At 41.6% G+C, this 18650-nt stretch overlaps 1 protein-coding gene across 1 annotated transcript in view; it reads left to right on the top strand.

Annotated features, from left to right (window-relative positions):
* The first annotated feature begins 10875 nt into the window (after positions 1 to 10875).
* FAM135B (family with sequence similarity 135 member B) overlaps positions 10876 to 18650 on the top strand; it is a 237297-nt gene continuing 229522 nt past the window's right edge. The window contains exon 1 of the mRNA XM_033202781.1: positions 10876 to 10974. Within this exon, the coding sequence (XP_033058672.1) occupies positions 10898 to 10974 (77 nt within the window). The 5' untranslated portion in view covers positions 10876 to 10897. The remainder of the gene's footprint in view (positions 10975 to 18650) is intronic.

Below are 18650 nucleotides of genomic sequence, written 5' to 3'. Positions count from 1 at the left end.
TTTATGGCCATTAATGAATGCAGAACCTTAAAATTAGATGGTGTGATATTCATAGACTCTCAAGACTGTCAGGAAGCATAGAGGATGTCTACTCAAGGCTCAATCCCAAAGCAGAAATCCTGTCTTCAACTCCTGGGGCAGACTTGGCATCTGCGACGTTCTTCCATGGACAAGGAATCAGTGCCTTTCAGGAAAGGTGTATTCACTATCAAGTTATGTCTATCATTGCATTGAAACTTCCCCCAACCTCAATGAATGTGAGGTGCTATTCTTACCTGCCTGAATTAAGTTTCTTGAGGAGGAGAGATGCAACTTCTGTTTCCCTCAGGACTCAGAGAAAATGGGAACCTACATCTGAATCCAGCCTCATTGGCTGTGGGCTCAGTATCCAGTATGCTTCCCCTAAGCTTGGAGTCCTGGTATCTGGGCCCTGGACATTGCCTATGTCTTTGCCTAGCAACTCAGCTTCATCCAGGTTATCCTGTGGTTCACTCCAGGCTGGATTTCTTTGGATATTTAAGCTTATCTTTGTTAAGCAAAATTTTTATTGCACAACATACATATATTTTATTGTGATTATTAGTTATTCTAATATTAACATTATCCACTATATATTGAAAGGCCATAATGTTGCTGAAAAAAATAAACATTTATGTTGATCTTCCCAAAAGTAAATCACTACCAAGTAGACAGACATTACTATAGTAGGATTACAGATGTGGAAAGTGAGGGCACTAAAATTTGATTAGGGTAACCCGTAGAATGGTCAGAATGTGAACCAGATTTGGCAGCCCTGAAGCCCCTACCCTTTCCATTATTTGACATTGCCTCTCCAAAAAAAAGAACTTGGAGACAGTATGCTCCTTGTTGTATGTGCTTATGTACACACACACACTTAGGATTCTGTTTGTGTGTATGTGTTTCAGTAGGTGGAAAGAGAGATAATTGCCACTCACTGTGGTCACATGTTTAACTTCTCAGTGAGTGTCACCAGAGCTTCCAGCATTGGCAGAAAGGGAGAAGGCTTCATGCCTGAGAGCTACAAATAGTGATGACATTGGCTGCTGCTCCCTTAATAGAGTTTCCTCATCTTTGGTACTTCAAGCCCTCTGCCTGAGTTTATGAGTCAGTTATCTTTTTATGAGATTGTGAAAACTTATGTGTCTGCTTGCCTGAATTTTAAAATGCTGCCTAAGATAAGGGGGACACAGAATCCCAAAGAAAACAGGAACTTGGCATTGTGTGGGATGCTTCTATTTGCACTGTCTTTAGATGTGAAAAAAAATAAGCAAACATACACAGCCAGTTTTGATTTCTATATTGAAGGAAAGAAAATACTTTTAAACATTCAGGGGATGAATGCCTGGGGCTGCATTTTCTATGGTGGGTGAGGGTCAGAGATGTGATTTCTGGCCTCCCCTCTGCTCCTAATCAGCAGGGGGGCCCTGAAGAACCTCAGAGTTGGCAAGGGTGTAGGTAACTCATTTGTGGAAGGCGATTATCATTCCTCTCCTGCCGTTGCCACAGAACTATTTTTAGGTTTACTTCTTTATCATACTAGCTTATACTTATTAAGCATTAATCATATGCCAGACTCCAAAACAGCTTTCATTTGGGGAAACTGAGGCACAGAGAGATTAAGTTCTTGCTCCAAGATTGCACAGCTGCTGAGGGAGTGGCCTCTGTATTGCTTGGACTGGCCAGGTCCCAGAAGGCTGACCTGGTGGGTCTCAGCCACCACCAGTAGGTGCGCCTGCCTGCTTTGTGCATCTTTATTTCGGGGGATTTATCCTTGTGGACCACAGCTGTGACTTGACTTCCTTTGCTCAGGTCCTATCTGTGTCTTCCAATGGCTCAGATTGGAAGGTCGATGGCTCAGATTTCCTGTGTCCCTGGTGCTGTGAGAAGTTGGCCCCTATTCTGCATGTGAATGGTGAGGCTTAAAGATGTTGTGTGACTTGTCCAAGTTTCCACACAGAGGTGAGACCCAAGATTGGGAGTCAAATGTTGATGAGAAACTCTTACAGCAAGAAAGAGTGCTTAGGGGATCCTCCCTTCTTAATGAAGAAGTGCCCGTTTTCCATCTCTAGTAAGATTATTTGACTGGAACACTGAGCAGATTTTCCCTGCAGTGATCATGCCAGGCAACAAACTGAAGTTATTACCTTGCTAGAATGGCTGTGTGGAGTAAATCCCCTGGGGAGAAGGACATCCCTGAATGCAGATACATGCTTTGGAGAGTAATTTCTGCTGCTTCTCTTGGACCCTACAGAGAAAGCAGCACATTCTGACAGGGTAATCTGTGTTTGAGTGTGGCTATCCCAAGAACTTGCTAGGTCATGTGTGCTCTGGTATCCTGCTATGATTTCTGCCAAAACTCATATTGAGATTTCATTGTTACTAGCAGTGTTGAAATGTGGAGCCTTTAAGAGATAAATAGATTAATGGTGTTATAGAGGGAGTGGGTTAGTTATCTCCAGACTGGGTTTGTTATGAAAGGGAGTTTAGTCCAGTTTCGTCTCTCTGTCTTGAGTGCTCTCTTGTGCCTTCAGTCCTTCTACCATGGACAGGGGAATACCAGACGCTGTGCTCTTGGACTTCCCAATCTCCAGAACCATGAGCCAAATAACTTTCTGTTCTTAATAAATTATTCAATCTGTGGTATTCTGTTATAGCAGCAGAAAACAGACTAAGATAGATCCCTTCTCTATCCTCACAATATTCCTCTGTACATGAGAGATCTCTTCGCGAGCCTTTCCCATCAATATTGTAATTCTATGATACACAGTCATTTGAGAACATTAATGTTGTTTTCCCTTTTCATAAAGTAAATGCTGATGTATATTAAGATTAAATTATTATTTTCATGTAATCTTTCAAAGACCATATACTCTGAAGATTGAAGTTTTAAAGAAAAATTGCATTGAAAGGAAAACATGTTTGTAAAATAATTTTTTCCCAAACAAAATCTAATGAGGTATTGGAGTTATGGTATTTCTTCAAAACAGTTTTAATATTTTATCCAACATTCTCAGAGGCAACTGAGACTGCTCTAGTACATTTTAAAAAATGTAAATAACTAATTAAACATTTTTATATATTGTGATGAAAAGTGCAAACATTTACTCGGGCCTCTACAAATGCCAGAACCTCTAAAGTTAAGATGGGGGCCTAGTTCTTTAGGTCTGGATATGAGGGACCTTTTGAATTTCTGCCAACTGTGTTGAAGGTGGAAATAAAAATAGTGATTGCTAGTGATGATGAGTGATTGACAGTTTTGTAGGCAATGACTGAAGTTCTTTATGTATGTGATTATCTTTAATCCTCAGTGCCACCCTAATGCATTGATGTTCTCTCTGGTACTTATACAGAGATGGAATCTTTGAAAGATCACATGTTGTAGAACTAAAGGAAATAGATTAAAGCTCAGTTTTGGCATGGGAGGGAGGATAAAGCATTGTACCTGGAGGATTAAGAAGTTGATGGAGTGTACAGTGCCTCTTGAATCTTGCCAAGGGCCAGAGAAACCACTGAAAACTTTTGAGATATGCAGATCATGAGCTTCTTGGTGCTCAAGATAGGCCACTGCAGTGAGAGGTAGAGAATGCATAGAAGGTGATGAAGCTGGAGCAGAGAGAGGCGCATGGAAGAGGTGGGAATAATCAGGAAAGAGAATAGTGATCAGCATTCTTAGGGTGGTGGCTTTGGAGATGGAGATAATGATAGTGAGAACTGACAACTAATTGTCTTTGTGAGGAAAGGAGAAGAAGGACTGGGCCCTGGGCCAGGTGCAATGGTTCATGCCTGTAATCCTAGCACTTTGGGAGGCTGAGGTGGGCAGATCACGTGGGGTCAGCAGTTCGAGACCAGCTTGGCCCACACAGTGAAACCCTGTCTCTACTAAAAATACAAAAATTAGCCAGAAATCGCTTGAACCTACGAGGCAGAAGTTGCAGTGAGCCGAGATTGTGCCACCTCACTCCAGCTTAGGCAACAGAGTGAGTCTCCATTTCAAAACAAAATAAAACAAACAAACAAAAAAAGAAGGACTGAAGGCTGAACCCAGTTGATGCCCAGACAACCGGGTAAGTGATAACAGCCTTCCACAATTTTGAGGTCTCTCCAGATTCCTTTAATGCAAGAGGGAATGCCATCTCCATGTCCTGTTGCTGGGAGAAAGACCTGCAGGTCACAATTTTGGAACAGAGAAGACAGACTTTCCCCCATCCCCACCATGTTGCTTAGTTTTGAATGTCTTTGAATACACCATTTTGGATCATAATGATGAAAAACTGGAGGGAAACCAACACACATGCAGAAAGAAAAGGCTCAGTGAAATATGATGACAGTAAAAAGAAAATTCAAAATGAAACACTCATACAATTAACTAGATATATTAACATTTATTCTTGGTGGCTTCAACTTTATGTGTTATGGAAGGGCTGAGTCTGACGTCTGTTGTCAACCTTCTGTGTTACGTGTTGGGGATAAAGATCTGTTTGTTGCTTTACAGAGGATGAGACTGAGGTTTATGGAGTTTTTTAACTTTAAGTAGATTGTAATGTTGATATCTGGATCCTGGCTGGTCTATCCCAAAACCTGACCTACATACACACACACACACACACACACACACACACACAGAGAGACAGACAGACAGATGGACAGACTATGGAGGCTCCATTCCAGGTGCCATGTAGACTCTGCATTTTACATGGTAGTTTATAAATCTAGACAATTTTTGTAACTCTAAAAGAAAAGGAATTTGATTTTTGACAAAATGATCAGCTCATATTTCTTCTCAGAGGTGATTTCTTGTCCTCATTCAGCCACACAAATGGGACATAGATGCATTCTGCTCAGCTATGATTTACAAGCACAGCTTTTCTGCCAGAGCTGGCGTTAGAGGCAGATGCAGCAGTGGGATCAGATGTTAGCCTTTGTGTTCCTAGATCCTGTCTTGGAGTCTGATAAGGAGATCTGAGTGTAGGATTCAATAATCTGGGTTTTTGTTGTTGTTGTTGTTGTTAATTTTCCCAGGTTGTTCTTTTGTGGGAGGTTCTTGGAACAAATATTGGGGAAAGCTGGTTCACCCAGAGTGTGGTTGCTGATATGCTGTGGATGGAGATCTGAATCGTGTCCTGCCCTCCTCCTAAGCATGATGCATGTTGGCACCTTTCAGTGCACTCATCACTGTGTATCCTCAGTCAAACTCAGTCTGACAGAGGTGGAGAAAGGGCTTTCTTGGACAGCCCCTTTTTGGATACCTCTAATGACAAAGAACTTGCTTTATCTGCCATAACCAATATCACTGTTTCAACTCTTAGATGCTTTTGGTCTTATTTTCTGTTGCTTTGTTTTCCTTGCTGAATTCTGTTCCTCTTTCATACTCACACTCTGGCCCAGAGTCTGTTGTCTGATGTTACCATTTATTCCTTAATTCCGTAGTATTTGTGAACTTCTGCTGTTTACCAGATGCCGGGTTGGGCGTGGAGTGCTCAGAAATTCATAAACAGACAATGACTCCTTTTTAGGGACTTATAGCCCAGTCGTCTCCTTCTTAAGGAAGAAAAGTAACATGCTATGTTTCTAAAATATTTTTCTGTGCTCTAACGATATCCTATTGGCAATGAGAACATTTTTAATACTTTACAAAAGTTGGTTTAATTAGTTACCATTCTGTATCATCCTCTGAGGTAGGTGTTTCCCTCCAGGTACAGATGCAGAAGCCTGTACTCAAAGAGATGAAGTCATGTCCTAGTCAACCTATTAAGTGGCAGAAATCAGATCTGAACGGAGGTTCTGTGACATCACCTTCTGGTTCTCTGGTCTACCCTCTGCCTCTTTGGTTCCTCATCAATCAAATACAAACATGGCCTGCTTAGGGTAATGAGCTTAGAATCTTGTGGACAAAGGGGAATTTAATTGTTGTTTAAACTCAAGGCAGGGGCTTTCCCGGAAAAGTGGGACCTCATCATTTGTCTGCACACTCCCAGTGATGAGGGAGTTCATTGCTTCGTAACATAGACTGGTCCATTGTTGGGGTGGCTAGAAAGCTCCCAGAAGAGGGCAGGTCAGTTAGGGGCACTTGATCAAGATTTTTTTTAGTGAATGAAAACCAAACAAAGCTGTAATTTCACTGCATTTTCTTTTACCCTGTCTCCTAGTTCTGTCTTCTGTAACAAAGCTAAACATAGCATGCATGTATTGAAAGTTTATCACACGCCAGTCTCTATTTTGAGTGCCTTATGTATGTTAATAGTTTTCATTATTGCAATACTCCAGGAAGTAGGCATTATTATCATCCTCACTTAACAAACAAGGAAAAAGAGGCCCAGGAAGATAGTAATGACTCCAAGGTCACCCAGGGCCATTGAGACCCAGGAGTCTTGTTCTGGAGCCTGTATGGATATTGTTTTAGAGACAGGCCATTCTCTCCATTGTCCACAAGGAAGGCTAATCTGATGATGCCTGTGTTAATCTCTAGACATACGCTTCAGGGGCCTTCCTGTTCTGCCCCTCTCTCCATCCTCTTCTCTAGGTCTGTTTGCCTAAATGTGGTGTACCAGGGGCAAGCTGTCTGCACACAGGGGTAAGCTGTGGGTGCTGCTGCCTGAATGAGGACCAGGCAGTAACCAGGGGCCCAGGGAGATTACACAGTGAAGGGCAGTACCAAGGGCAGGTGTGTCGACTTCAGGTGAGCTGAGGTTGAGATGACCTGCTGAGGTTACTCTCTTCACTTTCTGAACAGAAGAGATATGCACTGATGGCCCTGGACTGAGGCATGGCAAAGGCCTCCTCATTCTGAAGCCAGCCTTCCCAGGGAGGCCGTACGTGAGTGCCAAAGACCCAGGTCCCCCCTCTTCCTACGCTGTCATCACTGGCATTGTGATTGTCACTGAATCACCCTTTCCCAGTCCCTGAGCATCATGAGGGCAAGGTCTGCTCGTAAGCTCCGTATGCTTTAGAGTGCCACAGTGCCTGGACACACAGCTTTCAGGAAGTGCAGGTTTGAAGGTAAGCTTTTCAGTCACACCAAATGCAGCAGAATGACTGAGTTCACTAGAATGGTGGGTGGTGCTGGTTGTAGTAGGAAGTTAGTGCAGAAAAGATGTCTGTGGTGTGTGTGCAGATGGTGCCTGTGTGTTTTGGGTTGAGTATGTTGTTGTGTGTATGGTACATGTTCATGTTCGGGGTGAATGCTGAGTTTTCTGATGTTTTGTGGGAGGTTCTTGGAACAAATATTGAGGAAAACTGGTCTACCCAAGGTGTGGTTGCTGATGTGCTGGGGACAGAGATCTGAATCATGTCCTGTCCTCCTCATGAGCATGACGTATGCTGACATTTCTCACTGCACTCATCACGATGCATTCTCAGAACCTTGCCCCTGAGCTCAGTCCTACAGAGGCAGAGAACGGGCTTTCCTGGACAGTCTTTTCAGCACCCAGTGTGTGCTGGGTATGTGTCATGGGCATCTTGTGTGTGTGATGAAGATTTGTGTGTGTATGTGTTATATCAATGCATATTGTATGTATCTGTGTGTGTGTATGAGTGTGATGTGTGTGTTGGGTATGTGTCATGTGTCTATTGTGTGCATATGTTGTAAGTATGTTCCAAAAATATGCCAAACAGTATATTTAACATTTTGAATACTGTCTCCCTACTGATCATGAAGACACTTTTATAGGGTAGGTACTCTTACTCTTCACCTCTTAGCAATGAGGGACAGAGAAGTTAACGAATGGGCCCAAGGTCATGCAGCTCACAAGAAACCAAGTTAACTCATGTCTGGTTAATGCTAAAATCCTTGTCTTTAGGCCAGTGGTTCTCAAATTAGTGTTTGCACCTAAATTCCCTGGAGAACTTGTGAAAACACAGATCCCTGAACCTCACCCCTGGAGTTTCTGACTGAGTAGGTCTGGCATGGGACTCAATACTTGCTTTTCATAACAAAATGTTGCTGATACCACTGGTCTGAGGACCACAGCTGAAAACCACTGCTGTGATACCTTCCCATTAATCCTTGGATGGAAAGAGAAGGGGAGAAGGTTGGGACCAAGGCAAATGGCTCTAGATTACTGACCACAAAGTGGGCCAAGGATGTTACCAGCAAAATCAACACAGAGTTTTAAAAGTATTTTACATGGGGTGGGGCACAGTGGCTCATGCCTGTAATCCCAGTACTTTGGGAGGCCGAGGTGGGCGGATCACGAGATCAGGAGATCGAGATCATCCTGGCTAATACAGTGAAACCCCGTCTCTACTAAAAATACAAAGAATTAGCCAGGTGTGGTGGCGGGTACCTGTAGTCCCAGTTACTTGGGAGGCTGAGGCAGAAGGGAGTTAACCGGGGAGAAGGAGCTTGCAGTGAGCCAAGATAGAGCCACTGCACTCCAGCCTGGGTGACAGTGCGAGACTCCATCTCAAAAATCAAAAACAAAAACAAAACAAAACTATTTTACATGGAACTCATCTTCCTCACTGCATTATGGGTGTTTGGTTATAATGCCTAACATGCTGTTTTAAAGGAAAAGGCAGCTTCCCACCGAGAAACTGTGTCTGTATTTACAAGTTCCAGAACTCTATCCCATTTGTCCTGAACAAGAGCATGGTATGGTGCATCTTTCAAGGAGAAAAGAATGTTCTGTGTGGTATTCTCCATGCATTAAATATTTTCTTCTAAATATTAACTCTGACCCAAAACATGGTCCCAGCCATTCTGCCCGTAAGTGCAGGAGCTGGAAAACTCAGGCTCCTGGGTAGGCACTCTGCCTGCACAGCACCACTGTCTGTGTGGCTCAGGGTCAATACCACCCATACAGAGGGCTTTTGAGGATTGTGTGAAGTCATGCATGGAACCCCCATCAGCGTGTAGTATATGGTAGGCTGGCACTATTGGGGTTCATTGTTCCTGCTCTCTCTTTGTCTCTCTTTCTATATATTCTCCTCCCCAGGATCAGAGATCAGGAGAGGGACCGGGGATAATAGAAAGCTGACAACTCCAAGAAAGGAGTCAGATGGTTTTACCAGCTCTGAGTTTTTGGAGGATTCAGACTGAGTGGGGTGATGAGAAAATGAGGACAATGCAGCTGTTGACATTTAATGTGATTATGGAGGGAAGCACAGCGTGGCTTCCATTTGCTTGCCCCTCCATCCGACTTTGACTGGAAATGACTTGGGATTAAAATTGAACCTCGGGTTCTGACCTTGACTGGCTCCGGTGTGTTGGGCAGGGTCAGGGTGCACCTCCATGGCTCTTCATTAGGGAAATGGGCTTTTGGCACAGTTTGTGAGCCAGGCCTTTCCATGTTTGCCAGATTGAAATTCTGTCTTGCAGAATTTATAGAGGTTGGTTCTAAGGATTTTAATTTGGTATGCAGCCTTATGAATCCCTAGAAGTGTTGCCTGGATGAAACATTTGCCTGAGCTGAAATGCAGTTAAGGTCCAGTTAATCCCTCCTGCTCTTATCTGTGGGATCTGGCCTAGCCTGACCCTGTTAACTGCAGTGAAGTTGTGCTCTGAACCACAAGAATGGTCTGGTCCCTGAGGCATCTGGGGGCAGAAAGAGGGGCTTTGGAAGGAGATCCAAGTTGAATCACAACTTGCCAGGTGACAGACCCACGTATTCCTTTCCTTTCCCCTCTCCTCCTTTTCTCCCTTCCCAGAGGTCATACCAGGTCTTGAGATCCTGCTAGGTGCCAGGTATATTGCAAGTCATTACCTCTTATTCTATCAGGAGTCTACTCAGTAGCTTGCATCATCCCTGTTATGCATGGTAGTAAGCAGGCTTGGAGAAGGGGAGGATCTTACCAAAGGCCACACCACCAGCACATTCCAGAGTTAGAAAGTGGCTCCAGGTCAGAGCTTCTCTGGTCCTTTTTTCTTGCATGCAAAATGGGGCAAGAATAATACAAAATTCTTGTTGGAAAAAATCAGGCAACTTACATGGAATACTTTATGCAACACCAAGAATATAGTCGGTGCTCAGTACAAGTAAACTTCTTTCCCTTTCATCACATTTCTGATATCTAGATGCTTTGATATTCTCAGAAAACCCAGCCTGCTTTTAAATGTACCTCTTGGCTTATTTCTCATCCCAGACTTGGACTGTTTTAATGTTTTTTTTTCCTCCCATCTTTTCCATTCAACCCTCTTGTTACTGACCCCCAGTAACAACTAATTGGAAAATTAGCAACCTGTCAAGTTGGGTTAAACATCTACCTGGCAGCAGCACCCACATGCTCTATGTGCCATGCTTGATATTGCTCCAGCCACCTTTAGTCTTTAAAGACTGCATTTATAGCATCAATTATAAAATCATTTAAAATTATTATTATCAGTGGTAGCTACAACTTATTGAGTATTTACTACACAAATGACCATGCAAAGTGCTCAATGTGGCATATTTATTTTCTCTTCCCACCATCTATCAAAGTTATGTGCTATTACCAGTCCTCACGTTACAGATGAGAACACTGAAGATGAGGGAAGTTCAGTGACTTGCTCAAGGTCACACAGCTGAAAAGTGGTAGAGCAGGGATTCTTGTGCCTTTGGCCATGAAGGATGTGCTCTTAGCCAGGATATTGTTGTCTCCACGGTACTGACAGATAGGAAAGGGCAGGGGACCAGCTCAGCTTTGGAGTTAGGACACCTGGGTCTGCCTCCTGGCCCTTCCAGGTAGAAGCTGTGACAGTAGGCAAGTCATTTTGTCTCTCCGTGTCTTCTTCCATAAAAGGAACCCTGAGTGGTGACGTTCAGTGGACACATGCTACTCCTGTTGGTCCTGTTGGTCAGATTGGTTTCCTGTTGTAAAAGCCAGATTCTCTCTGAGTGGCTGATGAGCTCTCAAGCTGTTAATTTCTCTCTTGTTTTTCAGGTAATGAGCCAAAAAGATCATGTCTGAAATACAAGGAACGGTTGAGTTTTCTGTAGAGCTACATAAATTTTATAATGTGGATCTCTTTCAGAGAGGGTAAGTATGCTTTACAATTTGTATTTCTGTGTGTGTGTATCTGTGTGTGTGTCTATGTTTGTTTCTTTCCATGGAAGACAGTGGAGGTGGGGAAGTCAGATTGTAGGAAATTTGATACTAATGAGGAAAAGATTTTCATTGTGTTTTCCTGCCAAGTCAAAAATCCAAACCTTTATTGCATCTGAAAATAAACCACATATTGACAGAGACTAGAAAGTGCTAATTCATCTCCTCCCTCCTGCACTCCATTCTGCCTACTCTCTTCTCAGTGGCTCTTTCTATTAAATATGTCAGTTTTAAAGGGAAGTGAATTGATGGAAAATGAAGCTTGCCTGTGTAGCTGTGGTAAAAAGGAGTCAGTATGTTCAATACTGATGCAGACCGTTACTTTAAAACCACGTATTGTAACACTTGTGCCTAGATCTTTAAAAGAACTGATAATGTTGGTATTTCCAAACATCAATTTATATAATTGAAATATAGTTGCTTTTATCTTTTTGAGGATGCAGTCTGAATTTGGCATTTCACATGCGGGTGATATTAATAAACCCTCATGATAGACTTACCTCCAAGGCTCGTTGTAAATAATCAAGATGTGAAATAGTTATATAAGAAACCAAACACAGACATGAACTACATATCCTCATGATGGTTGCTACTACTTTTGACATGTTACTGACACACAAAAAACAAAGTTAATAGAAATTGAGTTTTTTTATGTGTCCAGTTAATAGAGCAAATTAGTATAAAAAACAAGGGGTATCTATCCTTTTGCTTTTGTTGCATAACAGACTTTTTAAAAACTTAATGGCTTAAAAACAGCAACTTAGTTTAGCTCGTGAGTAAGTAGTTTGGACTGGGCTCAGTTGGTCGGTTCTACTGAGTTAGATGTGACTTGGATGATCTCACTGGGCTCACTCACAGGTCTGGGGCCCCCAGCTGGGCTGTTGTGCTTCTCCTTGTGGCCTCTCATTCTCCAGCAGACTAGGTTCCTGGGCTATCAAGAGGGGAAACACACAAAATCTCCTGTTGTTCAGTCTTGGAATGCATAAAGTTGTTTTTCTAATACATTCCACCAACCAAAGCAAGTCACAAGGCCAGTCCAGCTTCAAAATGAAGAAATAGATACCATCTCTAGATAGAAGACTAAGAATCCATGTACATTTAAATAATCTACCTCCAAGATTAGACTCCAGTTGTGAAAGGATAACCCTGAGTTTAATGCTTCAAGTGCCTCTTGTGTACTATGGCCCCTACTTACTTAAGGATGTAATTTGGTGAGGTTGAGTGGTTTTGGTGGGTGTCCTGAACCCCAGGCAGTGAGAAGAATGGGAAATGGTTCTGAGACCAGCTTTCTGTTTCAGGGAAGGAGGCATATGAGGAGGGGTTCTGGGCAGCATTCACAGAGGCTGAGCTTTAATGAGGCAAAGATCTGTGCATCCTTCTCAAAGTCCTGTTGCCATTGGTCCACATCTCATTTGATCAGAAGTCACATTGTATATTGATAGGAGCCCTGGGCTTTGAGGTCAGACCTTAATTTGAAGCCATGCTCTGCCGTTTATGAGCTCTGAGGACTTGGAAACATCCCCCAACCCAACATTGTATGGCCTATAAAATGGTGGTGACAAAGTCTGTCTCATGGGTGAATCTGAAAGTGTATGGCATTAATTAATATATGCAGAGAAGGTAGTAGGGTTCTTTGTATCTAGCTGATGCCAACTAAATCGTCACCACTACAAGTATAGCCTTGTCTCTAACCTGTCATTAGCACTATTGATGGAGTTACTACCCCAAAAGATTGTCATGACCACCTTGCTTCCCTGTTTAAAACACTCCCAGTTTCTTCTTGCTCTCACTCATCAGACAATTCTTGGCCCTGTTCCACCTAGCATCTCTCTTGAAAATTCTGTGCTATACAAGTTCCAGCTCAATATAACCTCCTCTCCAAACTCTCTCTGTAGATGGACATTTAGTTATTGTGTTCAGCCCAGATTTTTGGAATCCCTAGCTTTTCCATATTCCTAAGGCACATCTATACCTGCTTTATTTGGTCATCTACTAATTCCCAAGGACACTAGTTCACATATGCTATTGTTTTCGGCTCTAGAAACACTAAGGTGAAATGTAGAGCCCCTGCCATCGAGGTGTTTACCAGCTAATGAGAGAGACTGACACATACATAGAAAATGACCATCACTTCAAGTATTTCAGTAAATCTTGAAGTTACTTTTACAGGGTATGTATATCCCAATTAGATAACAATAATAAGTAATCCTACCATGTGTCATACCATTTATACATTATCCGGTTTATCCTCAAAACGTCCCCAAGACTCTGTATAACTTCTGTAGCATGAAGAAACCAAGGCCCCAAGCTACGTTTTTTGCCCAAGTACACACAGCTGACAAATAAGAAGGTCAGAATGTCTGACTTCAAGCAGCGTGCACTATCCACCTTGCAACATCTTCTTCACATCTTAGAAGATGACTTGAGGTTGTGGAAGCAACTATAAGTCATTCAGACCAAAGTCTCATAGATTAAAGGGTCACTCAACCAATGGCCATCAGTGAAGACTATCACATGTGCACCGTAGTCCATGCACAATACTACTTGAGGAGATGATCAGATGAATGGTCCCTACCATCACCAAATTGGGTAATGGTATTTTGTTAAAAAAAAAAAAAAAAATTGATATGGGCGTGGGGGGTGGGGGGTGGTGAGAGGGAGGTGGGGATGGTTAATAGGTACAAAATAAGTTAGAAAGAATAAGTCCTACTATTTGATAGCACAACAGGGTGACTATAGTCAATAATAATCGTACATTTAAAAATAACTGAAATAGGGTAATTGGATTGTTTATAACACAAAGGATAAATATGCTTGAGGAGACGAATACTCTCTTCTCCATGAGGTGATTATTAGGCATTCCATGCCTGTATTAAAACATCTTATGTGCCCCATAAATGTCTATACCTACTATGTACCCACAGAAAACTAAAATTTAAAATCAGGAAAAAAAGAAAATGGCCATCATATGCATGGTAGATACTTGTCACTGAGACAGACTGGGGATACTATGAAGAGACAGAGAAGGAGGAATGCAGTCTCTAGGCAGAGTCAGAACAGATGTCTCGGAGTGAAATAACAACAGAGCTGTCACTTTAAGGATCGATGTGGGTCAGCCCGACAGGGGACCTGTGATATCAGAACACCGAGCCCACCTGAAAGACCAAAGACGGCAACTCATGGTTGAAGTGAAGAGTAAGAGTGGGGGAGTGGGTGGAGGTGAGAGGATTTATGAATTTATTTATTGCAGCATACTTTTTTATTATACTTGGAGATGTAGGGATGCTAGTGTCAACTGCCAGAGAGTTTTTAGACTACAGAAGAGGAAACTGCAAAAAAGGAATGTTAGAGATGTAATGTGTTGCTTTGTCTTCTTCTCTGTCGATGTGAGCTGCTTCAGAGTAAAGATCTGATCTTATTTGACTTTGCATTGCCAGTGCCCAGCATAGGGCCTAGTGCATACAGGGAGAAAAATTCTAGCTTATATTGTATTGAACTTCCTGTTTCTTCTTTCAAAATTTATTCAATTACAGATGAGTCATATGGATCTTCATTAAATGATAGTAGTAGAAGATGATTCCAAATTCCTAACGTTCTATTTAAATCAGTGCTGCTCAAAGGGTGGCTCATGGGCTAGCAGCATCCCTGTCAACTGGGAGCACATTAAAAATGGAAATTCTTGGCTGGGCGTGGTGGCTCACACCTGTAATCCCAGCTTTGGGAGGCCGAGGAGGGTGGATTGCCTGAGGTCAGGAGTTCCAGACCAGTCTGGCCAACATGGTGAAACCCCATCTTTACTAAAAATACAAAAATATTAGCTGGATGTGGTGGCATGCACCTGTAATCCCAGCTACTCGGGAGGCTGAGGCAGGGGAATTGCTTGAACCAGGGAGGTGGAGGTGGAGGTGGAGGTTGCAGTGAACCGAGATCGTGCCACTGCACTCCTGCCTGGGCAACAGAGTGAGACTTCGTCTCAAAAAAAAAAAAAAGAAAGAAAAAAGAAAAGACATGGAAATTCTTGGCCCTGGTCTCAGACCTACTGAGTCAGAATCTCTGGTTGAGGAGCTTAGGAGACTGTGTTTTAATATGTTCCCTGAGGGACTCTGCTGAAAGAGTTCCTGTGAAAATCTCAACCTTCATCGTGTAGTAGAAGTTCCTGGAAAACTGAAATTTTTATCCTCCAGACCAATTAAGTAAAAAGATCTTTGCAGTAGGACCGAGGTGTCAGCACTTGCTAAAGTTCCTGAGGTAATTTCAAGGTTGGAAATGACGGGATTAAGGCTAAGTGAAGATTGCACAGGCCAAGTAATCTCAGCCTCTCTTTGCTAGCCTCTTTTTTATAAAGAAAATGAGACCCTGGCTTCTACGTTCATAACCGGATTGCGAAGCCTTCTCTTCCCCAATAGGACACTGGATCTTAACTCCGTTTATGCATTCTTCTGCTGTGGAAATTCTGGAGACTTTGTGTTAGCTTTCCAGCATGGTGCTAATGGTGAGAAAACAGGAGGAATGGTCTTATTTTCATGTGCAATTCTTTTCTCCCAAGGAAATGCTTTCTAATGAACAATTAATTATGAAACTCATTACATGGATATTTGTTAATCATCAGTATACTTATCCATAACTCATTTGTATCTATTTACAGGTCATGAACCTGCATTTCTAATATTGTTAGCTGAAATGGAGCTAACATTTGTCCTTGACAATGAATTCAAATTTGGTTTTAAATATTAATTCAGATAAAGCTCTAAATCAAACTGATTTTCTTTCCAAGTAAGATTTTTCATTGTTTGATATTTAGATTCATCCTCTGTTTTTCTTCCTCCCCTTCTTTACAATATCATTTAGGAGATTTTCTCCCCAGTGGCTTTAGATGATTTTACTGAAAAATCCTGTCCTCATCCACAGAACAATCTCACAAAAAGGACCTACGATCAGTATTATCAGAGCTAGTGTAAAAGTGTGAAGGCTCAGAAATGTTAGGATTGAAATCTCCTTTGAACACACTCACCTGGCTCTTCTCTACCAAAGTGGAAATGGTTAAGTTGAAAGTCAAGTGCTTCCTGAAAGAAAATGTCATCTTGTGTTTCTGCCTGATGTTTCCCATCACTGCCTAATGCCTAGCGACATCCAGCTCCTCTGTGAAATTAGCTAACTAGCCCTGATGTCCCTTAATAGACTCAGAAATACAATTATCTTTGCTTGCCAGAGATTAATTAATTGATTTGTCTGGTTCTGTCAGAAACAATCTTTTTTTCCCCACTTATTTTATTAAAATATTTTGAGATCCTTTTCATTCATTCCCACACTTTTGAAAGTGAGTGGGAATTAGAAATATTTGAGAGCCCCATTGAATATTCAGCTTTCTGGACTAAGAAGCAACCGTTAGAGAGTTGGGCAGTCAGCGTGCAGGTGAACCGACAAGTTTAGCATTACGACGGCTTTGGCAATGATCCATTTGTGAAGGTAGAATGTCCAGAATGGTAGGTGGGTATGATTTGGACACACCACAGAAGCAATGCATTTAATACATCATTCCAGCCCCATGACTTTTCAGTTGTTCAAGCTAATCTATTCCTTTTATTTTTGTTAAAGCCAGTTTGATGTAGGATATTGATCACTTACAGTCAGTGTTTCATCTAGCACAAAGGGATAGGTAGCCTTGTTCATCTCTGAGTCTTTTTTTCTCTAAAATTCCATAATTAGTATTTTAATAGCAATTTTATATCCCCCTTTCATACAATGACATTATTATCATTATTCCTATGATGAATAAACAGACTTCAGTTACCCAAGTGCTTATGTAGATGAACATTCTGGATTATTTTTTGGACAGATCCGCATTCCTGTTAATGATTGCCCTGTCCTATTTTTTTTTCTCGATTTACCTTTTAATCTGTGACTTCATGAGCCTGCTGCTTTGAGCCTTTTATCCTCTTAACCCCTGGCTGAGGACAGGCTCAGCAGGTATATAAAGAAAAGCTCTTTCCAGGGGACCGGATATTGACCTGCTGAGATTTAAAATGCCTCTGGTGAGCTCAGAGCCACCCACAGGGCCCAGATACTTCCTGGTGGAATCAAAGGCAGAGCAGAATGCCACTGGGCAGTGTGGTCCTTTCTAGTTTTGTGCTGTAAAAGAACTCTGTACTCCAAAGGTACTTGACGGTTCTCACTGAGGTCTCTTAAGTAGAGTAAAAGGTCATGTGGCCATGAAGGTAGGATGATGGAAAAATCAGAGACATTTAAGAGACACATATCCTGGTTCTGGTTCTAATTTCATTTATTCTATTATTAGCAGAGTACCCATGGGCAAGTTATTAAAATTCTTTCATCTCACTTTCTTCATTTATTTTGCAGAATCTATTAAATGTTCACGAGGTGATATTTGTAAAGCACCTAGTAAAATAGAGACCCAGGTTTTACAGTACTAGCCAAGAGGACCTAAGCCCTCTATGGACTACTCCATTGATTATAACTAAGACTCTGAAATATACATCCTCAGCTGGTTAGTGCTGGGGCTGGAACAAACTGTTGATCTGGTCAAACTCTGAATATTTGTTCCTTTCTACATTTTATGCAGGTACTTTATGCTTATTACAGCTAATTCCTCAGGAAGCACTCTTCTTGCCACTTAAAAATTTAATTGATATGGTTTGGCTGTGTCCCCATCCAAATCTCATCTTGAATTGTAGCTCTCATAATCACCATGTGTTGTAGGAAGAACCTAGTGGGAGGTAATTGAATCATGGGGGCGGATTTTTCTTGGGCTGTTCTCGTGATGGTGAATAAGTTTCTTGAGAATGATGGTTTTATAAAGGGCAGTTCCCCTACATGTCCTCTCTTGCCTACTGCCAGGTAAGATGTACCTTTGCTCCTTTTTCACCTTCTGCCATGATTGTAAGTCCTCGCCCGCCATGTGGAGCTGTGAATCCATTAAACCTTTTTTTTTTTTTTTTAAATGAATTACCCAGTCTTGGGTATTCCTTCATAGCAGTATGAAAATGGGTTTAAACACTAATGGACGCCATGCTTATTCCTATTGGCTTCAATAGGAGAAATCACATTTTCTCTTTTTTACTTTACATTTGAGATCTGCAAAGTGAAAATGCCATATTTCTAAAGAAATAATAGCTCTAGGGACACTAGGAAAATATAGTCAATAAAATACACTAAACTCTAGAATGTTTCTTTCCTAGAAGTTTTTTGAGTAGATCTTGGGCCAGAGGAGGTATAAGAGAGTGGGATCCTTAACTGATCTTGTTTTATTTTTCCCCATGAATTGTCAAATATTGCTTAAAAGCAGTTTTAAATGTATTCCTTCAGATATCTTCATTTTAAACTTTCAGTTGCACACACGTATATATGTGTGTATGTTTATAGTTCTGTTTACATAAATATGTATACTGTGAAAATAAGTAAAAGTACAAAGAAAAATGTCATATTCTTTCTCTAGGCACAAACTATTTTATATTCACATGTATTTTCCTTTACAAAAATGTATAAAAGGGTAAAAGTATATAAGTTACTCTCTGTTTTTCTCTCTTTCCATGTTATAAACATTTTAAATAACCCTACATATTTTTACAACATAATTAATAACTACACAGAAT

This window comes from Trachypithecus francoisi, unplaced genomic scaffold (assembly GCF_009764315.1).
Source record: "Trachypithecus francoisi isolate TF-2019V2 unplaced genomic scaffold, Tfra_2.0 Lachesis_group7, whole genome shotgun sequence".
Classification (NCBI taxonomy): Eukaryota; Metazoa; Chordata; class Mammalia; order Primates; family Cercopithecidae; genus Trachypithecus; species Trachypithecus francoisi.
This window is presented reverse-complemented; position numbering and strand designations above follow the sequence as displayed.